Raw genomic sequence first — 26693 nt, forward strand, 5'->3', positions numbered from 1 at the left:
TGAAAAACCAAGGTCCATTTTGTTATAAATTGCAAAAATGATAAGAATAATTACCTGTGGGAAAAAATACTAAAAAGATCTCTACATTATGGAGAGGGACCAAGTCGGTTAACACAAGCCTGGCTATATGCTAATTAGAATCAACTGGAAAACTGTGAAACCGTGTTAATTTTTAAGGCATCATCCCAACTGAATCATAATCTCTGGGAGTGAGGACCCGAGAATCTGTATCAAAAATCTGAATTGTGTAATCCCCTCAGGTGATCCTGGTCACTCACCAGGCTTGGGGGTCACTGAACTAGATTACTTCAAAGTTCTCTTCTAACTCGCTGATTTAATGATTCTTATAAAATTGCAGAATGATTTCCTTAACAAATAAATGAAAAAGATCTGTGATCTGTAAAATGTACATGGGTTGCTCTAAAGTGCCAGCAGTCCACCTGATTCCTTCAACAGGTTAAAATTCTCCTTGCAATCTAGTTAGTGAAAACTTTTTCCATGTATCATAGAAAGGTAAATTTTATCTGGCCTGTTTCCCAATTATTAAAGTTCCAAACCACTGAAATATAAATAAATGAGACTTTACCCTACTTAGAACACCAGTATGATGAAAAATTTGTTTACACCAGGAGGTTTTAGGTCATCCTTCAGTCATTCATCCCCGGAACCAAAGTACCTATGCACGCGCGAGCACACATGCGTACACGCACTAACGCACGCGCACGTGCATGTGAGCAAGCGCGCGCGAGCTCCCCCCGCCCCCCACGCACAAATGTGACACATGGTAAATGTTGGGCAATTACTGAGATGGAACAAAGGAGACCTTCAAATTCCATTGCCTTTTTAACCTTATTTTTTCTAGGCAAGAATCTGGGAAGCCAAATCAAAGGCATCTAAATAACGTTATGAATCATGACATACTAAGCTCTTTGTCTCTAATTCCTTGTCTTTTAAACACATTACTTTGAAAAAAACAATGACTTTGGTCTAGGTGGTGCTAAGTTGAGGAGTAAAAAGGAGTAAAAGGAGTATTTTAAAGTATTAAAAGATTTGAAGAGATCATATTCACCTTAGCTAAATCGGTATAACGACTTCTAAAACGTATACTGGGTAACCATTTGAAGGAACTCTAATTATTGCAAAAGGACTACACCTGTAGATTTTTTCCTAATCTAAAATTAAACCTGTAAGGCTCTGCTGGAATCATTTAGGAAAGAATAATTGAAACCCCCTTCAGCAAGTTAATTCAGAATCTCCTAATTTTACTTTTCTGGTTCACAGGGTATCTTTTTTATCATGGTGTTTTCAAATTGAAGTTCACACACATCAAATAAATAGCATGATAATCAGAGGTTCCAATATCCAATACACATTCATTATTATCTGTCATTATTGTCAGTGTCACTATTATAATTGCACATGGTAAAAAGAATGGAAGCTTTTCCACAGGAATTATTCACGTGTATTATTTTCTAGGAGTAATTGAATAGTTGACATTGCATTTATATCAAAGTAAAATATGTGATGGTTTTCTCATTTGTTTTATTCTTAAGAAATAAGAAATATAGAGTAATCTCTATTAGTCCCCTTTATTTGGATCCAGAAAGGTTCAGTTTTATGTAATGTCCAAATGTGTATTTTCTTATAATAAGTCTCCAAAGATATCCAATATGATTAAAGTGATAATTTTCTAAGAACATAAAAGATAACAACTGGGTAGCGATGTCCTCTTAATTAGCTTGTATATACATGAACTCAACAAGAATCTCAGTAGAAAAGATTACTTTTCTTTTTTAACTATTTAACTAGGTTTGGTATGTTGAAATGAAGCCCACATTGTATTGCCAATATCTACAGATTAATAATAATTTCCTTTAGAGTTTACATAGAACTTTCATTTTATCATTTTTATGTAATCCTCATGACAACCCCTTGAAGAGGCAAGTCAGATACTATCAATCCATTTAAATATGAGAAAACAGAGGCTCCAAAAAGCCAAGTAATTTATACAAAATTATTCTGCTGAATAGAAAACTGGTCCTAGAAGGGCTCTCCTGGGTGCCTCAATCAGCTGAGGAGGATCTGACTTCAGCTCAGGTCATGATCGTGAGGGGGGGATGGTGTAGAGGGGGTGTGGGGGGGTGTAGGGGATCAAGCCCCATGGTGGGCTCCACTCAGCGGGGAGTCAGCTTCTTCCTCTCTCTGCCCCTCCTCCTGCTGGTTTTCTCTCTCTCTCTCTCAAATAAACAAAGTCTTAATTTAAAAAAAAAAAAAAAGGAAAAGAAAATTAACCCTAGAATCCTGGTCATCTGGATCTTTTTTTTTTCCCCAATCTGGATCTTAATTAGAAGTTATGGTAAAATAAAAATTTAAAAAAATAAACGTGAATTTTAGAAAGATCGTAGGCCTGGTAGCGTTAAGAGGCCAGAGTCTGAACACTCTTTATGCCATTTTATTTTACTATGGGAGCCTTCTAATGTCCCTTTAAAATGGAGTTACTTCTGTAGCTTTAAGGCTGTTTTGACAGTCAATGGAGGAAATGGGGAGAAAGACACATGTGTTCTGTGAGTCTGTGTGTTATTTCTTTCTTCTGTCCTCTACTACTTCTCACATACTTTATCCTATTTTTGGTTTCTATGTGATTCACCTTCACAAAGTCGTTTTAAACTTTATTTAGACTTAAGTAATGTCGATACTGAGTTAGAAAATTGAGCGACACAAGCTTTAGAAACAAAGTAATCTAAGGGAAATGCCGTACTGAGTTGAATGAATGATAATACGAATATAGGAATGCAAGATGTAAAATGTGTTTTCGCTCACTACAAGGCCATACATGATGACCTTAAAATACGGTTCCTTCACAGAAAACACACAACCAATGAGGAAGGGAGGTAGAGTTTCCTTTCCTTCCATGTAATTCTTCATCACATTTCCTGAGGAGGCTGGATGGTTTAGAGATTTATCTTAGTTTATGTGGAGGCTTTCGTGGCTGCTATGCTAGCTAGCTAGCCCTCTGAATCCTCTCACTGTTGGCAGGGGTGAAGGTTGTTTCCGTTTGCCAACTGTTCAGTGGTTTAGGTATCGGTAGTCTCCGGCCAGTTCTTAGAGGACAGATGGCAGAGAGTGGCTATTTGGGCGGAGAGAACAAAGACTCTAGATCCTGTCCTCATCTCCGGAGATGGTCCATCTCATTTGCCGTTGAAAATCACCCACGTGGATTTGTCCTGGGAAGCTGGTCTTATCAATTAATGAAACATCCTTACCAGCATCATTAAGTCATTCATTCCTCTCCATCTGTCATTCATGAAACATGTTTTTAAAGCAGTACCTTTATTTAAATGTCAAAACAGAGATTGAATTAGATTGCTTCGGTCCCACTATCACTGCCCTGAGTCCTTTCCTCTCCCGTCTAAGCATAGGTATTGGCCCGGCCTGTCTGCCACCTCCGCAGTCCGGCAGCAGGTAGAGGTGTCACGGCAAGACAACCACACAGTGGCACCTTCTATTTGAACAGGAGAAGTCTCCACAGGGTACCCAGTAGCAGCGGCCTGAAAAAGAGTACTTGCTCTCATCTTGACTTGTCTTAGACTCACCGAGTGGTTGATTATTTGGACTAAAATGACAACAATAAAATAGTCCTCTATTAGTCCTATAACCGTGCATTTAGGAAATTATAAAGAACATCAATGATGTATGTTCTCATTTCAAATTAATAGAAAGCTACTTACGACACTGAGTTTCCATCACCCCTCTTAGCAAACCACCCCAATCACCCAAATCCTCAAAGTATGGAGCTCTCTGCTGTTGGATTCCGGTTTTGTTTCCCAACCACTGATCTGTAAGGCATATGGGTACATATGGGTACCTTAAATTCAAAGAAGCAAGGCGGCTTTTTGTGCATGACAAAATTAATATTGCAAACTGGTATTACATTAGGCATCCTTCTGGAAGTCCAGCCCCACCTATCCATAATTCCCTGATAGGAGTTTCTCCAGAAGGCATTTTTTCTACTGAGGCATAGACAATGCATTCACTGGCACCAGAGTTTCATTAAAGGAATTCTCCTGTTCCCTTCCTTCACATGGAAATGTCATTAACTGTATTAAGTTAACTCTCCGAATGTTAGGTTCTTAACCAACAAACAGTGCTTCTCCACAAGGGCATACTTTGCCAAGCGTCCTGGAATCCGAACGACGGGCTGAATATTTCCTAACAGATTCAGAGCCCCCACGATGGGTCGCGATCATATTTAAGAGGGACCTTTTTGTATTTATTGACTTTTTTCCTTCCGTCATGGTCGTTCCCTTTCTTCCACCACCACCTTCAGCCTTTCAGGTAAATGAAAAGTTCAATTATATGTAAAGCGACCGTTAAATCAGCAGGCCCCTCGTGGGGGTCTGGGCCTCCCGTCCCTGCTCCAATCGCAAGTGTGCTCAATCCATTAGCCTTCCCGAGGATCGCACATCCATCAGGTCGAGTGTGCCGGCCAGGGTGCATCTTACAGCTTTTACTGCATATGAGACGTCGCAGGCCTGTTCTCAGGAGCTGCCAGGCAGACTGGGAATCACAGTCACGGTTAATAGCAGCGAATTGCCAGCTCTTGATGGGTGGGTAGTCACTCCTTTCAGTGGTTGCCCCCTGGGGGAGAAGGTAGAAAAACAGAGGGAGGGAATTAGAGTGACTTTGCACAGTTGAGCAGGTTCATGCCGCTGGATCAGTGGCAAGCATTGGCAGGGCTCCACTCTGGGGAGGCTCAAAACAACCTCACAGTCTCATTTTTACCAATTGGTGCTGCTGTGTCGCCAGTGGTGCCCAGGGATGGGGGGGTGGGGGGGGAGTGCTGGGGCAGGAAAGTGGGGGGGCGCTGGAAAGAAGATGAAGGCAGAAGTCTCAGCTAAATTAAACAAACAAAAAGTCTCCCTGATACTGGTTAACCTACCCCAGTTAGCCCTGTGCTAACTAATTGTACCAAACTGGTATTCAAAGTTCCCTGGGTGATTAAAGAGTTGGCTCACAAACTCTCTGCATAACCTTAATTTTTTCAAGGTTCTTTGAGTGGAGAATGGCTTATAATAATGATTTTGACTAATACGATTTTTGACATGCAACTTTAATGCTTAACCTTAGTACAACTCCAGAGCATTTCATGTGTACTCAGCTGTAAAGAGTGATGATTTAAAGGGATAATATAAGAAAAAGGTCGTTCTAGAATGAACCTCTAACAAATTGCATAAAGGGAGCTTATTATTCCATGAGTATGGGGATATGCTGCTCTTCTGATCATTTTTCTGCTTGGTTCAAAAAAAATTGTTGAGACATGAATGGGAGAAGAAACAGGAAAAAATGAAATAGAAATCTGCAAGCAAGGAACATTCTTTTGATGGTTATGATTTCGTCGCCACTAAAAAGGCTCTACAATAATGTGGTTATTCATCTCCTCTTTTGTTTTGGGTGAAGAATTCGCTCTAACAAGAAAATGCTGTTACTGGTTGGAGGCTTGCCTCCCGGGCCGGACCGGCTCCCCAGCAACTTGGTTCAGTACTACGATGATGAGAAGAAGACATGGAAAATACTCACGAGTGAGTGGCCTTCTCTCTTTATTTACCCACCTGTTTATTTCCGCTTAGAGCTGTCTCAATGAATTTGAAAACATAGCTAATCAAATTAGACATTTTATTGATTTGTTACCCTTTGGAGGTCTGTTTATGTATCACAGGGGATTTGGAGTAAAAGACTAAATTAACATTGCAGAGGTGGCCTATTTGGTGGACTCAAAGCCCTGCGAGAGTTTGTGTCTCTGTGACACAGAGGGGGTGGGTCACAGAGATGTTCTGAAAGAAATGCCTCCGTTCTTTTTTTTTTTTTTTTTGCTTACCGAAAAGTGGAAGGTTGGTTAATAGCCCCAGTAAATTTTCTCACATCATAAGGGGTGTTTCATTCATTGTCTTTGTAACTAACGTTCATGTTGCCTTTTAGACATTCTCTGCTCATTCGCCTGTAGTCTGTGGGACTGGGTCTTAGAGAAACCCGGCCCTAGATAGAGCGGTAGCAACAGCCACACAGTGTGGATGGACAGACATCCGCGGCCTGTCCCAGCTGCATTCCACTGTGCTTGCGAACTTCCACCCAACGGTCTCTTCCGCACCCCCTGAAAGGGTGATTGTGTTTTACAGCAAACCTCTTGCCTTGGGCACTGAGATTTGGAACTTATTGTTACATCGGTTACGATTCCCAATCTGACTCAGTCATAGAATCAAAAATCATCATTTCTTGAGTGCAGCAGGCTGTGTGCTCCGGTCCCCTCGTGGGCACAGTGGCTGCACTGGTCAATAAAACCAAATTTTAACTGTCAAAATTGCCCAGAGCTGTATAGATAAAATAATAAATGAGTAATTTTGATCCATAAATCAAAGCCATACATTTAAAACCAACAAAAGAGAAAGTTAGATTTTCTTATGGCATGTGTCTTTTAAGCAGTTATATGTTTTATCAGATTTTTAAAAAATCATTTCCTTTCCTCGTACTAAAAGCCCTTTAAAATAATAGGAATAGGACAACAGTTTGCCCGTAAGAGCAGAAGAGACGCAAAGACATGTGAGGTGGTGCTTAAAATAATGCATTTCGGAGCTGGCTTACCCCAGTGAGACCGCCAGTAGCATTGTCCAGGATCTGCGACGAGGAAGCTCCCCAGACACCCATACACTACGAAAGAAGTGGGGGGATAGTAGCGGGAAGCTTAAGGAGAAGGAGGGAAGAAAAATAAATTACAGATCCTTAAAATGGTTTTCACTCTCTTTTTTGATAAAAGGACCATTCATATCGACCATTCATTGAGATTTGAACATCTGAATGAGTGACCAAGCTGTATTTTTAAAGTAAAACCAAAGAATCGATTATCTGACACTGATCACTAGAGAAAGCCTACATAGAATAAGACACGGATGCTAGGAGGAGGAGAGCAGAAAAAGGAAAGACAAAGATTCCCGAAGAGAGAGGACAGAGACATAGAAGCAAAAGAAGTGATAGGCATTCACAAACCCATCTGCTTTCCCACATACACCAGGCAAGGCCCAGTTTGCTACTGGTTTGAAGCCCTTCATTAAAGGCAAAAGGATTAATTAAAACATCATGAGTAATACTCTAAGAAAAGTCTTAGGTTCATTTAAAAGCTTTTTTGAGGACAGAGTGATCATTTAGTCTCCAAACGGGGACACTTCAGAGCATGACATGGGGACCTATTGATTATGCTGGGACAATAGGGATAGATGGGAACGTAGGGTCACCCTGCTCAAATTTTTCACCTTAACTTAGAAGGATGCGGTAAGAAGGCATAAACTTGAAACAGTCAGACCTGAGTTCAAACCCATGTCTTTGACCTTGATCCAGACATGTCAGTTTCCCAAGTCGTGGCTTCTTCATTTTGTCAGCACAGTTGGAGTATTTTTCTAAATAAAATTGTGTTTATAAGTCATCTAGCACGTAGCGTGAGTGCAACCAACTGCAGGTGTCATGGCCATTATTATCACAACACCACCATTCTGAGGACAAGGACTGTGTGGACCTTTACACCCTAGAGATGTCAGTCAACTCAAACTTTCCATGCAGAGGGGAGACCAATTACAGGGCAACAGATACAGCACTCTGACCCGCGGTCCCGGAGCCAGGAACCTAGTTTCCATAGTTTTCCTACATTGCATGTGGTAATCTACAGACTCAGAAGGAGAGATAAATGACGGCCAGTCGATTCCATTCACCAGGTTTGAAATGGAAGAAAATAAAGACATGAATGTATAGAAAAGTTCTTATAATAGGAGCATACTCAAAGGTCTCGAACCTCTTTTCTATAGTCAGGCATGCTTACAGCTTTGAAATAAATGTCTACTCCACTTACACTCTTGATTTCCCTGGGACTCGTACTTTAAAAAATAGAGTTTATTACCTGCTGGGCTGTGACTACATGGCCCCAAGTGAAGGCATATTTTCCAGGTTTGTTGGAGAGAGATAGACAGTTTATCTGGATGATTTCTGCTGAGGTATGTATTTTTTAATTAAGGCATCTTATTTGGCTAATAAATAGGACCGGTCACGGACAGGTTTCCATGCTATTCGGACCATCTAACAAGGAAGAAATGTTTCTTACTGGAATAGAAAAAAAAAATCCAAATTCTCCCTAAATCCAGCGAAACATTAGGGATTGCAGAGCTTCCCACTGTCATTCTTTTGCCCCTGAAGGACCTCTAAACTTACTGGCAGGGAGATGTGGATGACAGTTAATGCTAGCAGACAGGGCCAGGCTTGGGGTCTGCTTATTGATTAAATGGCCATCTCCATAGGAACTGACAAATAAACTAACTAGCAAAAACCTAAAACCCGACTCAGCTAGAGCCTCTGACTCTTAGAATCCTTTGCCCATGTGGCTTGAACACAGATGTCTCAGCCTGTTTCATAAAAACGCTCCTTCGAGAAAGATGGCATTCCACAGGCAGGAGCACAGAAACCCAGTTATGGGAACCACATGGCTTACCCGAATCAGATAACAAAGAAGAATGCAAAGGAAAGGCAGTCGTTACTCTCTTTGGATCTTACCCTGTTATGTGATATTTTAGAATCACAGTTTAAGGGGTACACAAATAATAATAAATTGAATGGAGAAGGGTGAGTAGAAGGGAGAAAATGGATCGACAGGGCATAAAAGAAAACAAAATCCAACCGCCAGCCAGTCAGCGGTCTGGTCTACCCAAACAGCAAAGGGAACAATTACTCCCACTGAAAAGATTGTATTGGTAACATGCTGACACAGATCGCATTTTTATCTGCCCCTTTGGAAAAATCATTTAATATAACATTATATAATTAATGTTGAGAATAGTGACGGAGCTCCGTGGTCTCTCGCAGAATAAGTATTGGGAAATAACACGTAAATATGACTGTAAAGTCCTTCTGTCAGTGTAAAATGTTAAGTAGTAACAGTAAAATTGGCATTGTTTTTCTCTCGACTGTTAATAATAGAAGGGAAGTTGGGATGCACTTTCGTTCATTTTTATTTTACAGTACTGCTTCCCCTGCATTTCTCACTCCTGCACGCAGTCTCCCGTTTCATTCTTAACTTATTAGAAAGCAGTACAGGAGACATGAATACTAAAATGGCCAGTGTAAAAAACATGCCTCCTGCACTTTGCAGGCCCTAAATCCTTGGTGCAGAGATCAAACGAAACATTTCCCGTGACTGCTTTAGACATTTTTATAACATTTTATAACACAAAGTTTTTATGAAGTCCACGTGTAGAAGTCCTTTATATTGCCGAACCCCCCTACCCCCACCCCACCACCAAGAGACAGCACTGAGGAGCCATCTACTTTCTTCATGCTCACCACTGGCCGAGTCCTTCACTGGTGGGGAGAGGCGTTTCCTGGGGACGGACTTCCTTCCTCCTGCATTTCAGATGAGACATTCTGCTTGTTAATGGCTTGTTACTATTTTCCGTGAGTGATGAGGGGGTAAAGGACTTCAAAACAAAGATCTGTCCTTCCATGTGCCCATGACGACTTCCCTTGAATAATGTCAGGATGAAAATTAGAAGAACTAACTTAGGTATCTTCCTTCTTCTGGCCACCTTCATTCCCTTTGCCAGAGGTAGGGGGAAATGCCTTCTTTTCTCTCTTCCTTTCAGTTGACTTGTGGCTCTGTTCTCTTCCTGTTAGTGCAGTTGGGGGCCGTGTATTTTTCAGCGGCGGGACAGAAAGGAAACCACTGTGTGGAGATGTCCTGGGCGGACTCCTCTGATCCCTGGAGGACGTTGAATTTGTTCCCATCCACACAGGACGGTTCCAGGGTCTGGGTGTCAGTGATTTCTTTTAGGAGAATCACAAAGATCAGAGGCTGGTGGACTCTTCTTCTTCTTCTTCTTTTTTTTTTTTTTTAAGAATGGGGAGTGGTTGAGGGCAAGAGAGATTGAGAATCCCAAGCAGGCTCCAAGCCCAGTGTATAGCCCTGCCAAGGGGCTTGATCTCACGTCCCCTAGATCATTACCTGAGCCGAGATTAAGAATCAGTTGCTCAAACCACGTGCCCCTTCATTCTTTTTTTTAAAATATACTTTCCGGAAACGCCTGGGTGGCTCAGTCGGTTTAAGCATCTGCCTTTGATTATGGTCGTGATCCCGGGGTCCTGGAATCGAGTCCTGCATCAGGCTCCCTGCTCCGTGGGAAGCCTGCTTCTCTTTCTGTCTGCTGCTCCCCCTGCTTGTGCATGTACTCTCTCTGTCTCTCTCTCGGACAAATAAATAAAATCTTTTAAAGAAAATAAAATAAAATATACTTTCCTTAAATGTTAAAGGAATAGTACCAAGAAAGCAAATCCTATAGAAGACCGTGAAACTCAGTTCTGAAAGATAAACACAGGTTTGATCATACCCGATACCTAATAAGCGCTGATTATTCAGGAAGTAATAAGCCTGCACAGTGATCCTTTCACCTGGACTTCTGTCCTTGGCCCCCTCTGTTTTTTTGACTTCAGTTTATTTCTTTGAGGATATATGTTGGAGAGAAAGTCAAGTTAGTCGAAAGCTAATATTTATTTCTTTTGAGTATTTATTTAGAAAGAATTAAAAAGTGAGTCAATTGAGGGTTTTATAGCTGTGGGTTTCCTTTATTTATATTATCTTTAGACCTAAACCCCACAAATTAATTTTATTTAATTTCGTTTCTAGACAGGGATGCAGATCCCATACATAGTGCATTTCTCATTGCAGGGGAACCTCAGAAAACAATTAGGTGCTTCCAGAATGACTCTGAAACTGCCTGGGAAGAATTTAGAGTTATTTACAGACGTCATTCCTTCATGTAATGAGCGATTACTGAATACCCACCCTGTGCTGGGTTAGAATGCGGATAAGATCATTTCCCCTCTGAAGAAACTAAGGAAGCAATTACAATATGGAGTGTTGAGGAATAGAGCTCAGGGTGCTGGGGGGGCAGAGAAAAAAGACCCCAAATATGAAAAGTTAGGGAAACTTTCCTCAAAGTGACCTTCTGTAAAGTTGAAAAAATGGATAGGAAGTATCAAGGCAAAGAAGCAGATGAAAAAGTATTTTAGTAAGAGGGTCTAGTACTGGGAATGCCAAAAGACAAGACAGAGTTAGTGCCTTCTAGAAACTGAAATGAATTTGTGCATCTGTAGGAGAATCTGAGGCTGGGAAAGTAGGTGGTGTGGCTGGAGGAGTCAGCAAGAACCATATTATATGGGACTATTTCATGGAATTGTTAAGATCGGTTGAAGAATTAAGAGCTGAGTGGGGTGCCGGGGTGGCTCAGTCGGTTAAATATATGACTCTTGATTTTGAATCAGGTCATGTTCTCAGGGTCTTGATCTCAGGACTATGAGATCAAGCCCCATGTCAAGCCCCACCTTGGGCTCTGCTGGGTGTGGAGCCTGCTTAAGATTTTCTTTCTCCCTCCCCCTCTGCGACTCCCCTGTCCAAAAAAAAAAAAAAAAAAGAACGAACTGAAAGAACTGAGAGGTGTTAGTGAAAACATAGTGATCTAAAAACTTTATACAATAGCAGGACAGTTGTCCTTTCTTAGTCTGGAACTTTTTATTTCAGTTCATGGAGTGATTGTTTCCATGACTTTGGACAAAGAAGGAAAGAGAATTGTGTTTGGACTTTTTAAATATGTTAGCATCTAATTTTACCTTCAATGAGCTCAATTCTAATTTGAGATACATGGCTGCACATTGCTATATATCTTGAATTATTTGCTACTGTGTATTCACGCACCAGTGCATTAGTGGATTTTTCATAGATTTTTTTAAAAAATATGTGTGGTGGTCACTTCTAAAATACTGTATTTCAAGGCAGTTGGGTGCCTGGAAAAACTAGTTGGCTTCCTTTCTGGTTTATACCTCCAGAAATATAGAAGTTGCTTTTTCCTCCAGACAACAGCATGTGTACAAATAATTCCAAGGCTTTCGTTACATACAAGCTGTGGTACTTGCTACTGAGTCTAGTACACAGGGGGAATGAGTCATATTTGCTACTTAAATGTGCTCTGTGTCATTCCTAGGCAAATGCAGACTAAGTCTGGCCAAGCCAATGAATGTGAATACTAGGAGATTAGATGATCTCTTTACCCAGCCCTCTCATTTTACACATTAATTTCATTTATTCAATAAATGTAATTGATATCTTCTGGGTAGCAGCCATTGTTCTCAATGCAAAGAAAACAAGGCCAACTCAAAGCAAATATTATCATGCCTTCACCAATGTTTGAGCTGGGGGGAGTACCGACATTAATAAATAATCCCAGATAGCAGTATATAATAACAAAATCTGATAGTTATATGAAGGAAGAGCAGAAAGGTATAAAAGGTATGTATATAAGATCTTGTAACAGAGAGACCTGATCTAGTTTAGCCTTCTTGGAGGATGCCATCCAAGAGGTATTTGAGCTGGGAACTGAAGGATGAGACAGTTAGCCAAGTAAAGATGTGAAAAGAAGATTGTTTCAGTTAGTTAATAATGAGTACAAAGATCCTGTAGAAAGAAGATGTGTGGCCAAAATCAAAGAGCTGGGATTCTGAAGAAAGAGAGGACACTGGACGGAAGACATTCGCAGAAACCGGACCATGTAGGCTCTTCTATGGCAGGTTCACAAATTTGGCTTTTACTTTAAGTGACTGAAAGAAGGTGTCATACCCAGAGCCACACGATGATTTAGTGGCAGGATGAGGAATAGAACACTGGTCTCTGTATTTCCATCAAGCAGTGCTGCCTCATGGACCACACCAATCTGTCTCACCAGCAAGTGCCATTAGTCAAGAATCCAAGCAGATGAATGGGTTGTAATCTGTGCTGACCCATTTCACTCATGAAAATCTAAATGGATCCAATATACTTGTCATAGTACCACATTCAGAGAATAAAACTCGTATAGGTTAATTGAATGAATATCCTAATTCTAGAGATTAAGAATATTATCTTGGTTTATGGACTAAACTGCAAGTCATGATATGTAAGTGATAAAATTTGCATTTAATATTATTGACTAGCCATAATTTAATACAAATTTCTTGACATTTTTAACTTTGAGGCAGTGTCAAAAATGGAAAAACAAAACCCACCCCCTACACACATACACACACACACACACACACAGCCTTATCTTTCAGGATGGAGAGATCTAAATTGAAATTCACCCCCAGGCACTGGCTGACTGAAATCTTGGTATGCTTTTTTCACCCTGAGCCTTCTCACCTGCAAAGCAAATGTAATTCTACCCACCTCTTAGAGTTATTGTGAGAATTAAATAAAATAATACCCATAAGGTTGTGTAGGCTCAGTATTGGGAAGATCGTTGTTCCTTAAAAAATTTTTATTCTACTTTAGTCTATTTTGCATATAACCAGAGCAAAGCAAATGACTAAATCTTGCCTTCTGCTCTTATCACCAGGAGTTTGGGAAAGAAGACACACCTTTGATTCAGAATGAAATTTCTATTTCTAGCATGAAGCCATGTGTATCAGTCAGGTTGGGCGAGATTATGCTGTGGTAAGAAACAACTCCAAAATCTCAGGGTCTTAAGCCAAAAAAAAAAAAAAAATTATCTCTCGTTCATGCTACATGTCCAATGTGAGTTGGAAGAGAACACCTGTTCATCAGAGGCAGGCAGGGATCCAAGCGTGTGGGGCTGCATCTTAACATAGATCTCTACCATCAACACCATGGGGGGAGCATATGCTGTTGGTGTCTTGCACTGGCACTTAAAAGTGACAGCATTTATGCTCGGTCACAAAACCACACCCCATTTTAAGGGGACAGGGAAGCGCAATCTTCCCCGGGTTCAGGAAGAAGAGAATCAAAGTATCTGGTGAGCAGCACAGTGTGCCTACTATAATCTGCCCTCCTGGACATTAGATATTCCACATACTCTCCTGGCCATGCTCAAAGTACCCTTGCTCCTCCACACAAGGGAGAGCACCACAAATCATCAAGTTCAGTGATGATCTCTGAGTGATGGACAGTCATTCCAGTATTGGGCTCATTTGTTCTTGATCTTGATCTGGAAACAAACTAAACAATCAAATTACCTAGTTTCCTCCGACATCTTGCAGAGTAATGGATTAGGGACAGGATGAGCACGAGAAGCATTTTCATCTGGAAAGAGCATAGCACTTTAGCAGGCCCACCAAACAGACATGCTGAAGGGTTGTGTTCCTTGATCTGGGCCCTCCCTAATTCTGATCATTGTCCTTTGTTCTCCGTGGCCCCTGGCTCCACCTTATGGGAGACGCTTCTTTTTCCATTATCTTCTTTGGACATATCTGAAGAAAACTTGAGACTATGCTCTTCCTGGGGGCAGAAGAGTTTTTATTTTTATTTTTTTTTAATGTTTATTTATTTATTTGACAGAGATCACAAGTAGGCAGAGAGGCAGGCAGAGAGAGAGAGGAGGAAGCAGGCTCCCTGAGGAGCAGAGAGCCCAATGCGGGACTCCATCCCAAGACCCTGGGATCATGACCTGAGCTGAAGGCAGAGGTTTTAACCCACGGAGCCACTCAGGTACCCCCGGAAGAGTTTTTAAGTACCTTTCATGTCTGTAGATATTTAAGTCTCTAATTTTCATAGCCTGTTTTAATCCAGACTGGGGGTCTTTTGGCAGTTAACTCCCTAGAAAGCGTAGCTGTCTTTTCATGTTATATCCACTCCATGGCCACTAACCGCATCCACAGTTCTTTTCCGATATACTTCTTAGATTGCTTTTTCCTTCTTCTTTTTTTAAATTTCCCTTTCTCTCTCTCTCTTTCTCTCTCTTTCTCTCTCTCTCACACACACACACCTTTTTACTCTTTTACTGGGTATCTCATCCTTTGTTGAAACTTTCCTCCAAGATACTCTAATGTGGTAAAATTACTGTGAAAGCCATATCTTTAATTTTGTCTTTGTCAGCTGAGTTGTAATTAAGCTATTTTGCTTAAAATGCACCTCATTTTGTGTATGATGCACAAAACCGAAATCTTTTACCAGGTGAGATTCAAAAAGATTACTTATTCCAGTACTGCACACTCCTGGATTTCTGGACTCCCATTTCCTTTCACTTCTGCTTATAAATGGGCCAACTTTGTTTGTGAGATCATCTCTTTTTCTGTAGCTCTTGCTGGATGCTACTAACAGCGACCAAGGCACATTGTCAACATTCTGTCTTCCAACCTTGGAGTGGAAGATTATTAAAGAAGCGATCTGCTAAGTAAGAGCAAGTAGCCTTTACCAAGTGGTGTTCCGTGCCATAACACGCATTTCCATCCTTCCATCCCCAGGTCTCAGCTCTCTTGTCATCAGCCACTCTGGGCCTTCTTGATACCAAAGCCTATTATCAGTCAGATTAGGGGAGGCTAGACTAAGGAGTCATAACAGCAATCCCCCAATTTTTTTTAAGATTTTACTTTATTTATTTGTTAGAGAGACTGAAAGAAAGAGAGAGTGAGCACAAGCAAGGGGGAGCAGCAGGCAGAGTTAGAGGCAGACTCCCCGTAGAGCAGGGAGAATGCAGGACTCTCTGCGATCATGACCCTGAGCCTAAGGCAGATGCTTAACCCACTGAGCCACCCAGGTGTCCCAACAATCCCAAATCTTACTGGCTTATTTCTCTTCATGTCACCTATCTACTACGGTAGGTTGGCTGGGATCTCTGTTCAAGGTCCTTCTTATACCAATCCTCAGGCTCATAACAGTTCCACGATTTGACTTGTCATTCTTGCCGTGGCAAGGAAGAGGACAGTTTTGCTTGGACTCTTTAAGCTCCTACTCTGAATTTAGCACATATTATTGGCAAAATAAATCACCTAGTCACACCTAACTTCAAAGTGGGCGGAAAAGTGCAATCCTCCCAAGCTCTCAGAAGGCTTACCAAAATATTTCTTTTTTTTTTTTAAGATTTTTTTTATTTATTTGACATACAGAGATCACAAGTAGGCAGAGAGGCAGGCAGAGAGAGAGGAGGAAGCAGGCTCCCTGCAGAGCAGAGAGCCCAGTGCAGGGCTCCATCCCAGGACCCTGAGATCATGACCTGAGCTGAAGGCAGAGGTTTTAACCCACTGAGCCACCCAGGTGCCCCAAAATATTTTTTTAATAGCATTAATGATTACAACCCACGCACCTTTAAGTTCAACGAATAATTCGGTGCACTCTTCTTATCACATGCAAAATATCCTCGCTCCTCTTATGAACCGTTATGAGTTAGAACAGATAGCTCGCTTCTCTGTGCATCTCTCTCTGTTCCTGTCTCGGTGTGACCTCATCGGCAGGAGCGATATTTATCCACAGAAGACTGGATGCCTCTATATTAGAGGAAATGCTTAAAAATACATTCCAAATATTATAATGCGTTGGGGGTGGAATTTTAAAGATTTTGCCTCTCCCCAAATGGTTTAATTATCTCTGACTTTATGTGATTTTCACTGTTTCTACTGCTTATTATATATACGTAAACTACTACACATCTACAATGTAGATATGCAAACATGTATATAGACAAAAATTGCATTGATACACATAATTCCCATAGAACAAAATGGTTTTTATCATTTAAGGAGAACTCATTAAAAGAAGAATTGAAATAACCTTCAAAATTACAACCAAAAAATGGAAAGATAATTGAGGTGAGTGATTATTGTATGCGAATATCTCCATCAAAATAAAGGAGTAATTAAGGCAAAGTGCAAATAAGCAAACTCTTCCTTTTCAGATCCCTGAGATCACTTTGCACTGGAGTTCGGAAGTAAATCAGCATTTCATGACTCTCTGGTCAGTTAGAAACTGGTGTTACATATCATACACAAGATGACCTCCCGGACTGGGGAACGATCACTTTGATCACACCTTTGTATTTATTAATTATACTGTTTTTGATGGTACCTTTCGTGGAAGGTACCCTAAGAGCCTGGCCACATTCAGCTGGCTTCAACAATGGTTTTGTTGAAAGGGGAGTGCTGAGCAGACACTTTTTTTACCTCTGTGTCTGGATGCCAAGGCAAACTATTGCTCCTTATGGCGTGTGCTAATTATTAATCCTAACCGGCGTGACTTGTTTGGTCATTAAGTCTTAATTTCTTAAAAAAAAAAAAAATTAAGATTGAACTCCAGCTATTTGGCTAGGACAATAATCATTGTGAGTTTCAAAGACCAAAATCTTCCCACATTTTTATGTCGAGAACCGCAAAGTGCTTTCAGAAAACCCTACTGCTAAGGCAATGATGTATCGCTTTCGCTTTCATTATATGTTTTTAATCAGAGCATGACTTCACACTAGACAAAGCGATGCTTTATGCATGGTCTCACTTGTTTTTGCTAAAATCTTTTGACATGATTAATTTTACTTTAATGCTTTTGTCTTGTTGTAATGGTAAGGATGATGGGTATAAACCAAGCAAAAATACATGCTTTTCTATTATAATGCCTCTGAGCATTAAAAATATCTTAGATGAAAAGGGAAAAAAAAAATCACAGGAGACTGGTCTGACTGGAATTAAATTTCTTGCTACCTGAACACAGAGTACAGGAGATTAAAAAAAATGATTCAGTCATTGTTTTTAGTTTTATTTTTGGTATTTTTTATAGCAATTTATTCATCTGTATGATTGGATCTGAAGAGGAGGAAAGAGATTGTGGCTCACAGATTTTTTGATCTCATTTGTCGCCTTGTAGCATTTACTTCCCTCTCAGTATTAAGGGACCAAAATATTAACCAATTTTATACGAAGTGTGCCTCCACCTGATGAGGGGAAAGCCCGCCATCATTTTCCATAGTGAAGCCCTGGATAGAGGTGCATTTTCAGCTATACTAATTTTCGGTCTAAAAGAATTAATACAGTATCCTTTGTCCAAATTACAGAAAAGCAGTGATGTAAATTATTTTATGAAGAAAACAGTAGGCTCTTCAGCAAGTGAGACTTGCCTTATGAGCAGCTGTCCAAGTATAAATTCTACCATAGTCACTTTTTATTTTTTCTTTAATAAATGATGGAATTATTTATTCATATTATAAGAGTATGACACTTTTCCTTTTTCCTACACAACCTGTCCGCTTGTTCTACTTGCCTCCCAAATGAATCTTATCAATGATAAAAATATCATCCAGCATTGTCCAATAGAATTTTATGCAATGATGGAAATGTTCTTTCAAACATCAAAGCCCAATAGAGCAGCCACTAGCCACATGTGGCTATTAAGCACTGGAAATGTGGCTACAGCAGAGAAGCTGAGTTTCGGGTTTTACTTAATTTTAATAAATTTCCACTTACAGTCACCTCCCGTGGTAAGTGGCTTCTGTATCAACGGCACAGCTCCAGGTGACAGAAAGCTCTGTGATGCTTGCATTTACTCTGGAGAGCTGTCTGCCACCTAGCTTGGCTGGTCAAACCCTATTGCCCTCCATACCAAGAAAAAAATAGGTAGCCCTATGAAATAACTAGATTCAAAGAACAGGCAATGAACCACATGCAAGCCCTCTTATAGGTACTGAGTTTCACCTTTTAATGTCTCATTCTCTTCTTCCACAAGTCCCCACTTTCTCATCTAGATTACTGGCGTATTCATTTCTTGGAGCTGCCATAACAAAATACCAAAAACTAGATGACTTAAAACAACAAAACGCATCATCTCTCATTGCTGGAGATTGGAAGTCTGAAGTCAAAGTGTCCCCAGAGCCACGGGCCCTTCCCAAGACAGGAGGGAGAATGCTTCTTCTCTTTTTCCTGGCTTCTGACAGCTCCTGGCAATGCTCAAGATTCCTTGGTTTGTAGCTTCATTCCCCCCATCTCTGCCTCGTCTTTGCATAGACTCCCTCCCTGTGACACTCTCCTTAGTCCAAATCTTTCTCTCCTTTCTTTTAATAAAAACATCTCTCATTGGCTAATCCAGTCTGACCTCCTCTTAACTTGATTACATTTGCAAAGACCCTACTTCCAAAGAAGTTTATGTTCTCAGGTCCTGGGGGTTAGGACTTAAACCTATGTTTTTGGAAGATGCAGTTGACCTCACTACCCCTAGCAAATGACACAGATAAGGAAAAACCACAACACAAGAAAGAGACACTTACTATGTGGAAGGCACAGGGTCTAGTCACTTCACTAGCATTTATTCATTTAATTCTTATAGCACCACTAGAGTATTAGGCACTCTGATTATTTCTGCTTGAGATGAAGAAATGGAAGCACAGAGATATCAAGTCATTTACTCAGGATCCCACAGATGGTAAATGGCAGAGCCAAAATGTGTACCCAGATAGACCTTCAGATCCTGCACTCCTGTGTTTCTTACTACAGGAGTAATCACAGAGTGCATATTATAAAGAGTTAAAGGCAAAGCAAGGCTGGGCAGGCCATTTCAGCACTCTTTGTGGAATAAAATGGAATGTTATTTGTACAAATTGAATATATTAATATCATAAATACACATATTTGTTGAACTTTCTGCTATCCCCTTTGTTACTAATGAAAGATCAAAGGAAGAATATTGTATTGAGTTATTCTTGGGGAAAATCATTCTAGAATGAGGTGAACTTCCATCCTAGGGGACTTACAACTCCTGCCACCGCTCTCTTGTCTAGCTGTCCCCTGGAAGAAGTCCTAATTGTAGGATCTGTGTGCCAAGACGTGATTTGCTAAAGAGGGAAAAGCTGCGCATGTCCGCTTCCTTGCTTGTCTGTTTCATCTTGTACTAATGACGCAGGTGGCCTCCTTTGTCTGAAGCGTGTTGGTAAATCTTAGATCTCCATTTTCTGTCCGGTCATAAATTTGTTTGAGGTGTTTCATCACTAAGTTTACCAAGTACCAGTAGCTGCTCTTGTGTGCACATAAACATTTCTTAGGATTAAATTACTTCTTCCACGTTAGAGCTTTCATTTAAAAAAAAAAAAATGATAAAGGTTCCTTTTTTGTCTTTATTCTTGTCAAAAACCCAAGTCCTTTTTTCCTGACCTGAGTGATAATCAAAAGATCTAGGTGCTGATGAATTAAGAATTGTAATGGTTATGTGCATTCAATGTTATTAAATTTGCAAGGTCTGATATCTTACATTGTGTTTGTCACAAATACATGTAAATGGGTTTCTAGATCTAGTTTCTAGATCTAGTCCAGAAAATAACCCAGGGTGGTTCTTCTATTCCGTGGACGTGTATCTCTGATGTGCAGTTCCTATGCTAATCTCCGCATCAGGGTTTCATCACCATCTGGTCTCCGCCCTAAACTGAAAAGCTTAGTAGACGTGAGTCCAGGATGAAACCAAAAGGGGGCACTACCAAGATCTTTCACTACACAGAATAACCCTTCTTGACCTTTGGAAAACTGTTAGGTTTCCCATACTGTTTTCAAAAAGAAAACAGAAACGTGAAATACTTATGTTTTTAAGAAGCAACTTTTGTTCTCTTATCCAACTTTAGTCACTTACAAATATGAGAGCCAATGCCTGATTGTACCATGATCTAAGGAAAGCAGAAGATAAGGGTTCCATTCCTTCTACAGCTCCACTGGCGCTATATGGAGGGAATGCTTTTTCCAAGCCAGGGGCTGTGCCCTACAGCTTCGTATAGGCATCTGTCACTGTTGGTAATGCAAGCCCGCTGAAAGAGAGGATGGAACGGTGTGAATCCATTAACATTGCTGGAAAATACCAGGACACTGATTCTGCTGAAAGCTGGTTAGTGGCACCATCTCGTGCATGTTGCTTCCTTTAGAAGAACTGATGGGGGCTGGGAGGGCATAAAGCAGTACCGTCTGAGGTCATCTGAATTTCACTTGTTTGCAGTGTATGTCACTTGACAGAATGCCGACACATGAATATAACACATTGCCCAGAATAAAGAATATCTACCACAACTTTTCCTTTTGAGAAAAAATATGCTAGTAGTAGCTGTCTATCCAGGGGTCAATGAACTTTTTCTGGTCTCTGTCACCACTACTCAACTCTGCCACTGTAGCATCAAAGTAGCCATAGGTGACACAGGAACGAATAAGCATGGCTCTGTTCCAGGAAAGCTTTATTTATAAAATAGGTGGAGAACTGGATTTGACCTACAACCTATAGTTTACTGACCTTTGCACTCCACTCTAAGGACATAACTGTTTTATTCGTAAATCATACTTCTTGGTAGTGAAACAATGCTTGGGGTCTCATAACTAACATTTTTTAGACGAAGCCCTTTACCTGCATTAGCTCATTCAATCTTCACAACAATCCCACGGCACAAGATCCACTATCACTCCCATTTTATAGGGGAGGAACCAAGGCATTAAGAGGTAAAATAGGGGCACCTGGATGGCTCAGTGAGTTGGGCATCTGCCTTCAGCTCAGGTCATGATCTTGGGGTCCTGGGATCAGTTGAGCCCCAGGTCTGGCTCCCTGCCCAGTGGAAAGACTGCTTCTCCCTCTCCCTCTGCCTGCTGCTCCCCGCTGCTTGTGTGCTCGCACCCTCTCTCTGTGTCAAATAAATAAATAAAATCTTTAAAAAAAAAAAAAAGAGGTAGAATAATTGTCCAATGCCCTGAGTAAGAAGCAAAGCCAAGGGGCCCCTGGGTGGTGCAGTTGGTTTGGTGTCCGACTCTCAGTTTCAGCTCAGGTCATGACCTCAGGGTCTTGAGATCAAGCCCCACATGGGGCTCCATGCCCAGTGCAGAGTCTGCTAAAGTGTCTTCCTCCCTTCCCCTCCCCCTCCTTCCCCTCCCCCTCACTTGCTTGCTTTCTCTCTAAAATAAATAAATCAATCTTTAAAAAAAAAAAAAAAAAAGGAGAAGGAGAAGAAGTGAAGCCAAGATTCAAACTCAGGTAGTCTCGCTCCAGAGATCACACTCTTAAATCACAAACCATACTGACTCTCAGGTAATATTTTGTGAACTTCTCTTTTAACTTTGGAGATAGACTTTGCTCTGAGCATAAATGAAATACTTCCTCTGCCAGCCGCAGGAAAGCAGACACTCTGTCTCCCTTGTTGACTCACTCCACTCCCCTGCTGGCTCACAGGACACAGCCCACCGACAGTGAGCAAAGGCTGACAGGGGCATTGCCTCTCACTCTTGCCAGCGCCGCAAGCCCATCCCCAAAGTAGCTAAACATTGGCTCAACAGCCATTTGGGTTCTCCAGGAGGTTATCTGCTGCTTGTGCTGAGACACTGTCCGCCTTTCAAAGATCTGTCCAGCCCTTAAATGTAGGCAGTCACATTTTCTGGTTGTCTTAATTCTGTCTTTGAACTTGCAAGTATCTGCTATGTAAACCAGCCTCTTTTCAGACTATAGATGCAAAAGCAGTAAAGGATAAAAAGATAAGGAAGGGAGTTTTAATTTTAGCAACACCAAAATGAGCACAAACGTTTTAATTGAGCATTTATTCTGTGGCCAGCATTGTGCCAAACAGATTGAATACATCTTCTTATTTAGATCTCATTCTAAGGCAGATATAACTACCCTGGTAAGGATTTAAAAACTAAAGCTTAGGATGGCTAAATAACTTGTCAAAAATTACAGTTAATATTCCAAGGCACGAGTTTTCTTACATCCAAGCCTGGAGGCTTAACTACTGTATGACACTGTCCTCACTGAGATGCTCTCTCTCAACCTCCATGACTTAAGGCTAAATAGGTCGCGAACTTATTTTTGTAAGATATTGTGCTGCATGGGATACTCAGCATGACAGTTTGAGCTTGGTGTCATTATTTTTCCATTTATTAATAGGAAACCAAGGTCAAGGAGTATTTCCCAGATAGTTTGGTGGAACCAGAATATGGAACTAACCAGTTGTCTTCTACCTCTTCAACTCAATGTTGTACTGCTTTTATCTTATTAGTATAATTTTAAGCATCAGAGTAGGCATGTCCAGAGGGCTTTCCAGGATAATGGAACTTTACATGTATTTATTGGATACATTTTATCCTCATAACAACCCTGGGTGATACCCCTATCCAGTCCTCACATTTGGAAAGCACGTCCAAGTCTATCATTCATTGAGTCGCCCAGAATAGCCCTCTGAGATACACAGGTCAGGCATTATTACCACTGTCTGACATATGAGGAAACTAAAGTTCAGAGTGGTTAAGTGACTTGTCAAGGTCATGCAATAATTGATGAATTTGTGACTCAAACCTGTGTCTTCTGACCTAATTTAATTTAGTGTTCTTTCTATTAGGCCATGTTCTATGAAACCTTGTTAGGAGTTCTTTGACCTGTAACTGACATTATTTGATCTCTTCCTAACACGGTATTTTTTTTTTCTAACTGGATTATTTAGAAAAGTATATATCAGAATCTTTTAATTCACTGGAGCCATTTTGAATGGAAAGTAATTAACTCCTTGTTGCAAATTATGCAGACATGAGAACTCACCAGGTGCCATAGGAAAGTTGAAGCATCCTTGATGAATTACACAGGATTCCAGCAGGAAGCAGACATTAAGAGCTGCTCCCCTCATGGAGTGGTGCACCCCGCTTTCCAATGCCCCCATACAAATGGTGGGGCACTGTTCTCATCCAGGTCTGAAAGGCAAAGAGTGGGGGAAGTTAGCAGAACCACGGACAGAAGGGCTGTGTTGAGGAGATTAACAGGACCTTCATTCAAACCAAAGACGTAGCCCACACTGACCCAGAAGAAGGAAGCCAGGGAAGCATATACCCTGACCCGCCTCTTCCCCTCCCCACAGTCTTCTGAAACCGAATCCAGTCGGTTAAGCATCTGCCTTTAGCTCAGGTCATGAGCTCAGGGTCCTGGGATCGAGCCCCATGTCAGGCTCCCTGTTCGGCAAGGAGTCTGCTTCTCCCTCCCCCTCTGCTCCTCCCTACCTCATGCTCACTTGTTCTCTTTCAAATAAATTCATAAAATCTTTTAAAAAATGAAGTAAAAATTAGTGGTCTGATTCACCTTTTCCAGAAAACCCTATTGGTGTCTTGTAGCAAGAACTAAGACCGCTGTCTTCAGTAGTGTGGCTCACTGTTGGGCTCTGTGAGTTCCTTATTCACAGAACACCGCTCTGCTCCTGTATTCGCTCCTCTCCATTTTCCCCACGTCCCTCTTGGTTACATTTTCCTCTCGCATTTTTGTCAGGGTTGTTCCTATCATGTTAGACTTGAGGCTCTGTTTGTGATAAAGCAAAGGCACCGTGTATCTGAAGGATATCACAGGTTTGAGCTGGGGCTTCCTGCCTGTCACTAAATGTAAAAGGAAAAGCCATTACGGGGAGGGTCCTACGGGAGAGTCATCCTGTCTGTTTTTCAAGGTCAGATGGGTAACTGCTGATCAAAATGGTGAGTCAGGCATGTGTGTTCCCTGTGCTTGTGCTCTGAGACAGACTATTAGAGAAGGCTTCCCAAAACTTGTGTGAGAATTAAGTGTTCTAACATTCTTCACCACATAAAGATTTTTAGATTGGTAACTGAGGAAGGCCAGCCATGTGAAAAAGAAGAGCTTGATTAATTAGCCATTTAAAACAAATGTGTCAAGGTTGGGGGAGAGGAGGCCTTCCCTTGAGTGAACAAAAAACAGGTAAAAATGTAAATTTTATGGGAATCAAGCCTGAACAAATGCTCAGTGAATGTAGATGTCAATAACGAATCCTTCTTAATGAGTATTATTAACTTCAATAAAAATCTAGTTTGAAAGTCATTCTTTTCCTTTCTTTTATCCCTTAAATAGATGGTTCTCATTAGGAGGAGCCTACCTCTTACCTTTTGCCTCTGCCCAGTCTTTACCTCTGCTGGCAGATGCCTGCCGCACCCCCACATCTCTCCAAGACCACCCAGAGATGTGCACCCCTCTGCAGACTCCCAAGAAATGCCTAGGGTTTCTGTTGGCGGGATTTTAAATATGGACTTTGCCACTTTCATTGTCCCCTGTCTACTAATGTTACCTAAATGTCCAGAGGCATGGAACTGAGGGTAAAACTGTTAGAGTGGCTTGGGGCGCCTGGGTGGCTCAGTGGGTTAAAGCCTCTGCCTTCGGCTCAGGTCATGATCCCAGGGTTCTGGGATTGAACCCCATATGGGGCTCTCTGCTCCGCGGGGAGCCTGCTTCCTCCTCTCTCTCTGCCTGCCTCTCTGCCTACTTGTGATTTCTGTCTGTCAAATAAATAAATAAAATCTTAAAAAAAAAAAAAACTGTTAGAGTGGCTTAAAATTCACCAACCTCAGAGCACTAGCATGCTGTTGGCCAACATGGGGGGCAGGGGAGCCTTCTCTTCAGAGAACACACTTTGTTCTCTGCAACTCTACTTGTCACCTGGCCACTGTGCCATTACCATTCTCCCACATTTCCATTTAACAAAACCAACGTGAAGATCATCTTAAAATACACGTGTTACCAAAGGAGAAAAATAACTTGAGGAAGAGGAGAGGAAGGGCATTTTTAAAATTGTTAATATGTGAGGCAGCCTGGTGGGCGTGGGATTAAACTCATGAAGAACAAAGAGGGTTTTGCTGGGCGGTGAGTTCGATCCAGGGAGCATCCATTTCACACCCCTAGCACTTTTTTTTTCTTTTCAGTGTAACAGAATTCACTGTTTTTGCACCACACCTAGTGCTCCATGCAATACGTGCCCTCCATAATACCCACCACCTGGCTTCCCCAACCTCCCACCACCCCCCCCCGCTCCTTCAAAACCCTCAGATTGTTTTTCATAGTCCATAGTCTCTCATGGTTCATCTCCCCTTCCAATTTCCCTCAACTCCCTTCTCCACTCCTAGCACTTCTGATGCATCCTTCATCTCAACGAAAGCCGCGTCTATCTGGTGAAGTCATCTTCTTACTCTGAAAAAGTAGCTTTGGGAAAAATGTACTTTCTCAGGTGCCTTCCTGACCGCCACTTTTCGAGTTACTCTTCAGGTACTAGTGTTTGGCAAAACATCATGCCTGCCCTCTTCTCATCCCAAACACCCTTCCTGCATTGTGGCATCCATGGTGGTTGGTGACAGACCACCAGTCTACGTTTCCTTCCCAGACCTCTCTCTTGATAATGACTACTGTATTTCCAACTGCCTTCACACCCATTGTCTTTTTTCTGTATTGCAGTCGTCTTCATCTCCCCAACCTGAAAACTTAAGTTTCACCCCTGACTTGTCCTTCTCCTCTGACCCCTTCTCCATTCTGCCAATAAGTGTTATCTTTATTATCTTCTGTTTTAATCCATATCTTCATCTCCACTCCCATTGCCTGTCCCTTTAGTATAAAATCTTTGACACATCCCCAGAACACACAAGGTGAAATTCACCTCCTCGGCATGGCTGCTTCAGAAGCTGCTTCAGAAAGTTGCTGCTTCCTCTGGGGTGGCACAGAGCGCTGCCTACACATACCTGAGAAAGCTTATTGTTTAGTGTGGTAGTTGTTTAAATGCCTGCCTTCCTAGACTGCAAGCAAGAATGTTGTGTCTTATTTATCTGACAGCCACTGTGTCAAGCACATGTAGTCATTATTGAAGAAAGAGCAGCTTAGCAACCCTGGCAATCAGTAAACCCATAGGCACCAAGGCCACTTTACCTTCACATCGTATTGATACACTGATCAGTGTGGATGAATGTTACATCAACTTGTTTGAGGTTTAGATAGATAGATAGATTGATTGATTTAGATATAGACATAAATAGATATATAGATACAGATATATACACATATACATGCATACGTATGTACATAATAGTGTTTTATATATATACATAATGTCATATAG

General features: G+C 41.3%; 1 protein-coding gene across 2 annotated transcripts in view; it reads left to right on the top strand.

The window, feature by feature from the left end:
• The window catches only part of KLHL14 (kelch like family member 14), a 96198-nt gene that overhangs the window by 22656 nt on the left and 46849 nt on the right, over positions 1-26693 (top strand). For both annotated transcript variants that reach the window (XM_032859675.1, XM_032859676.1), the window contains one exon: positions 5458-5579. In XM_032859675.1, coding sequence (XP_032715566.1) covers positions 5458-5579 — 122 coding nt within the window. The remainder of the gene's footprint in view (positions 1-5457; positions 5580-26693) is intronic.

The sequence above is a fragment of the Lontra canadensis genome, unplaced genomic scaffold, assembly GCF_010015895.1.
Source record: "Lontra canadensis isolate GAN:19392208 unplaced genomic scaffold, GSC_riverotter_1.0 scaffold17, whole genome shotgun sequence".
In the NCBI taxonomy this organism is placed as follows: Eukaryota; Metazoa; Chordata; class Mammalia; order Carnivora; family Mustelidae; genus Lontra; species Lontra canadensis.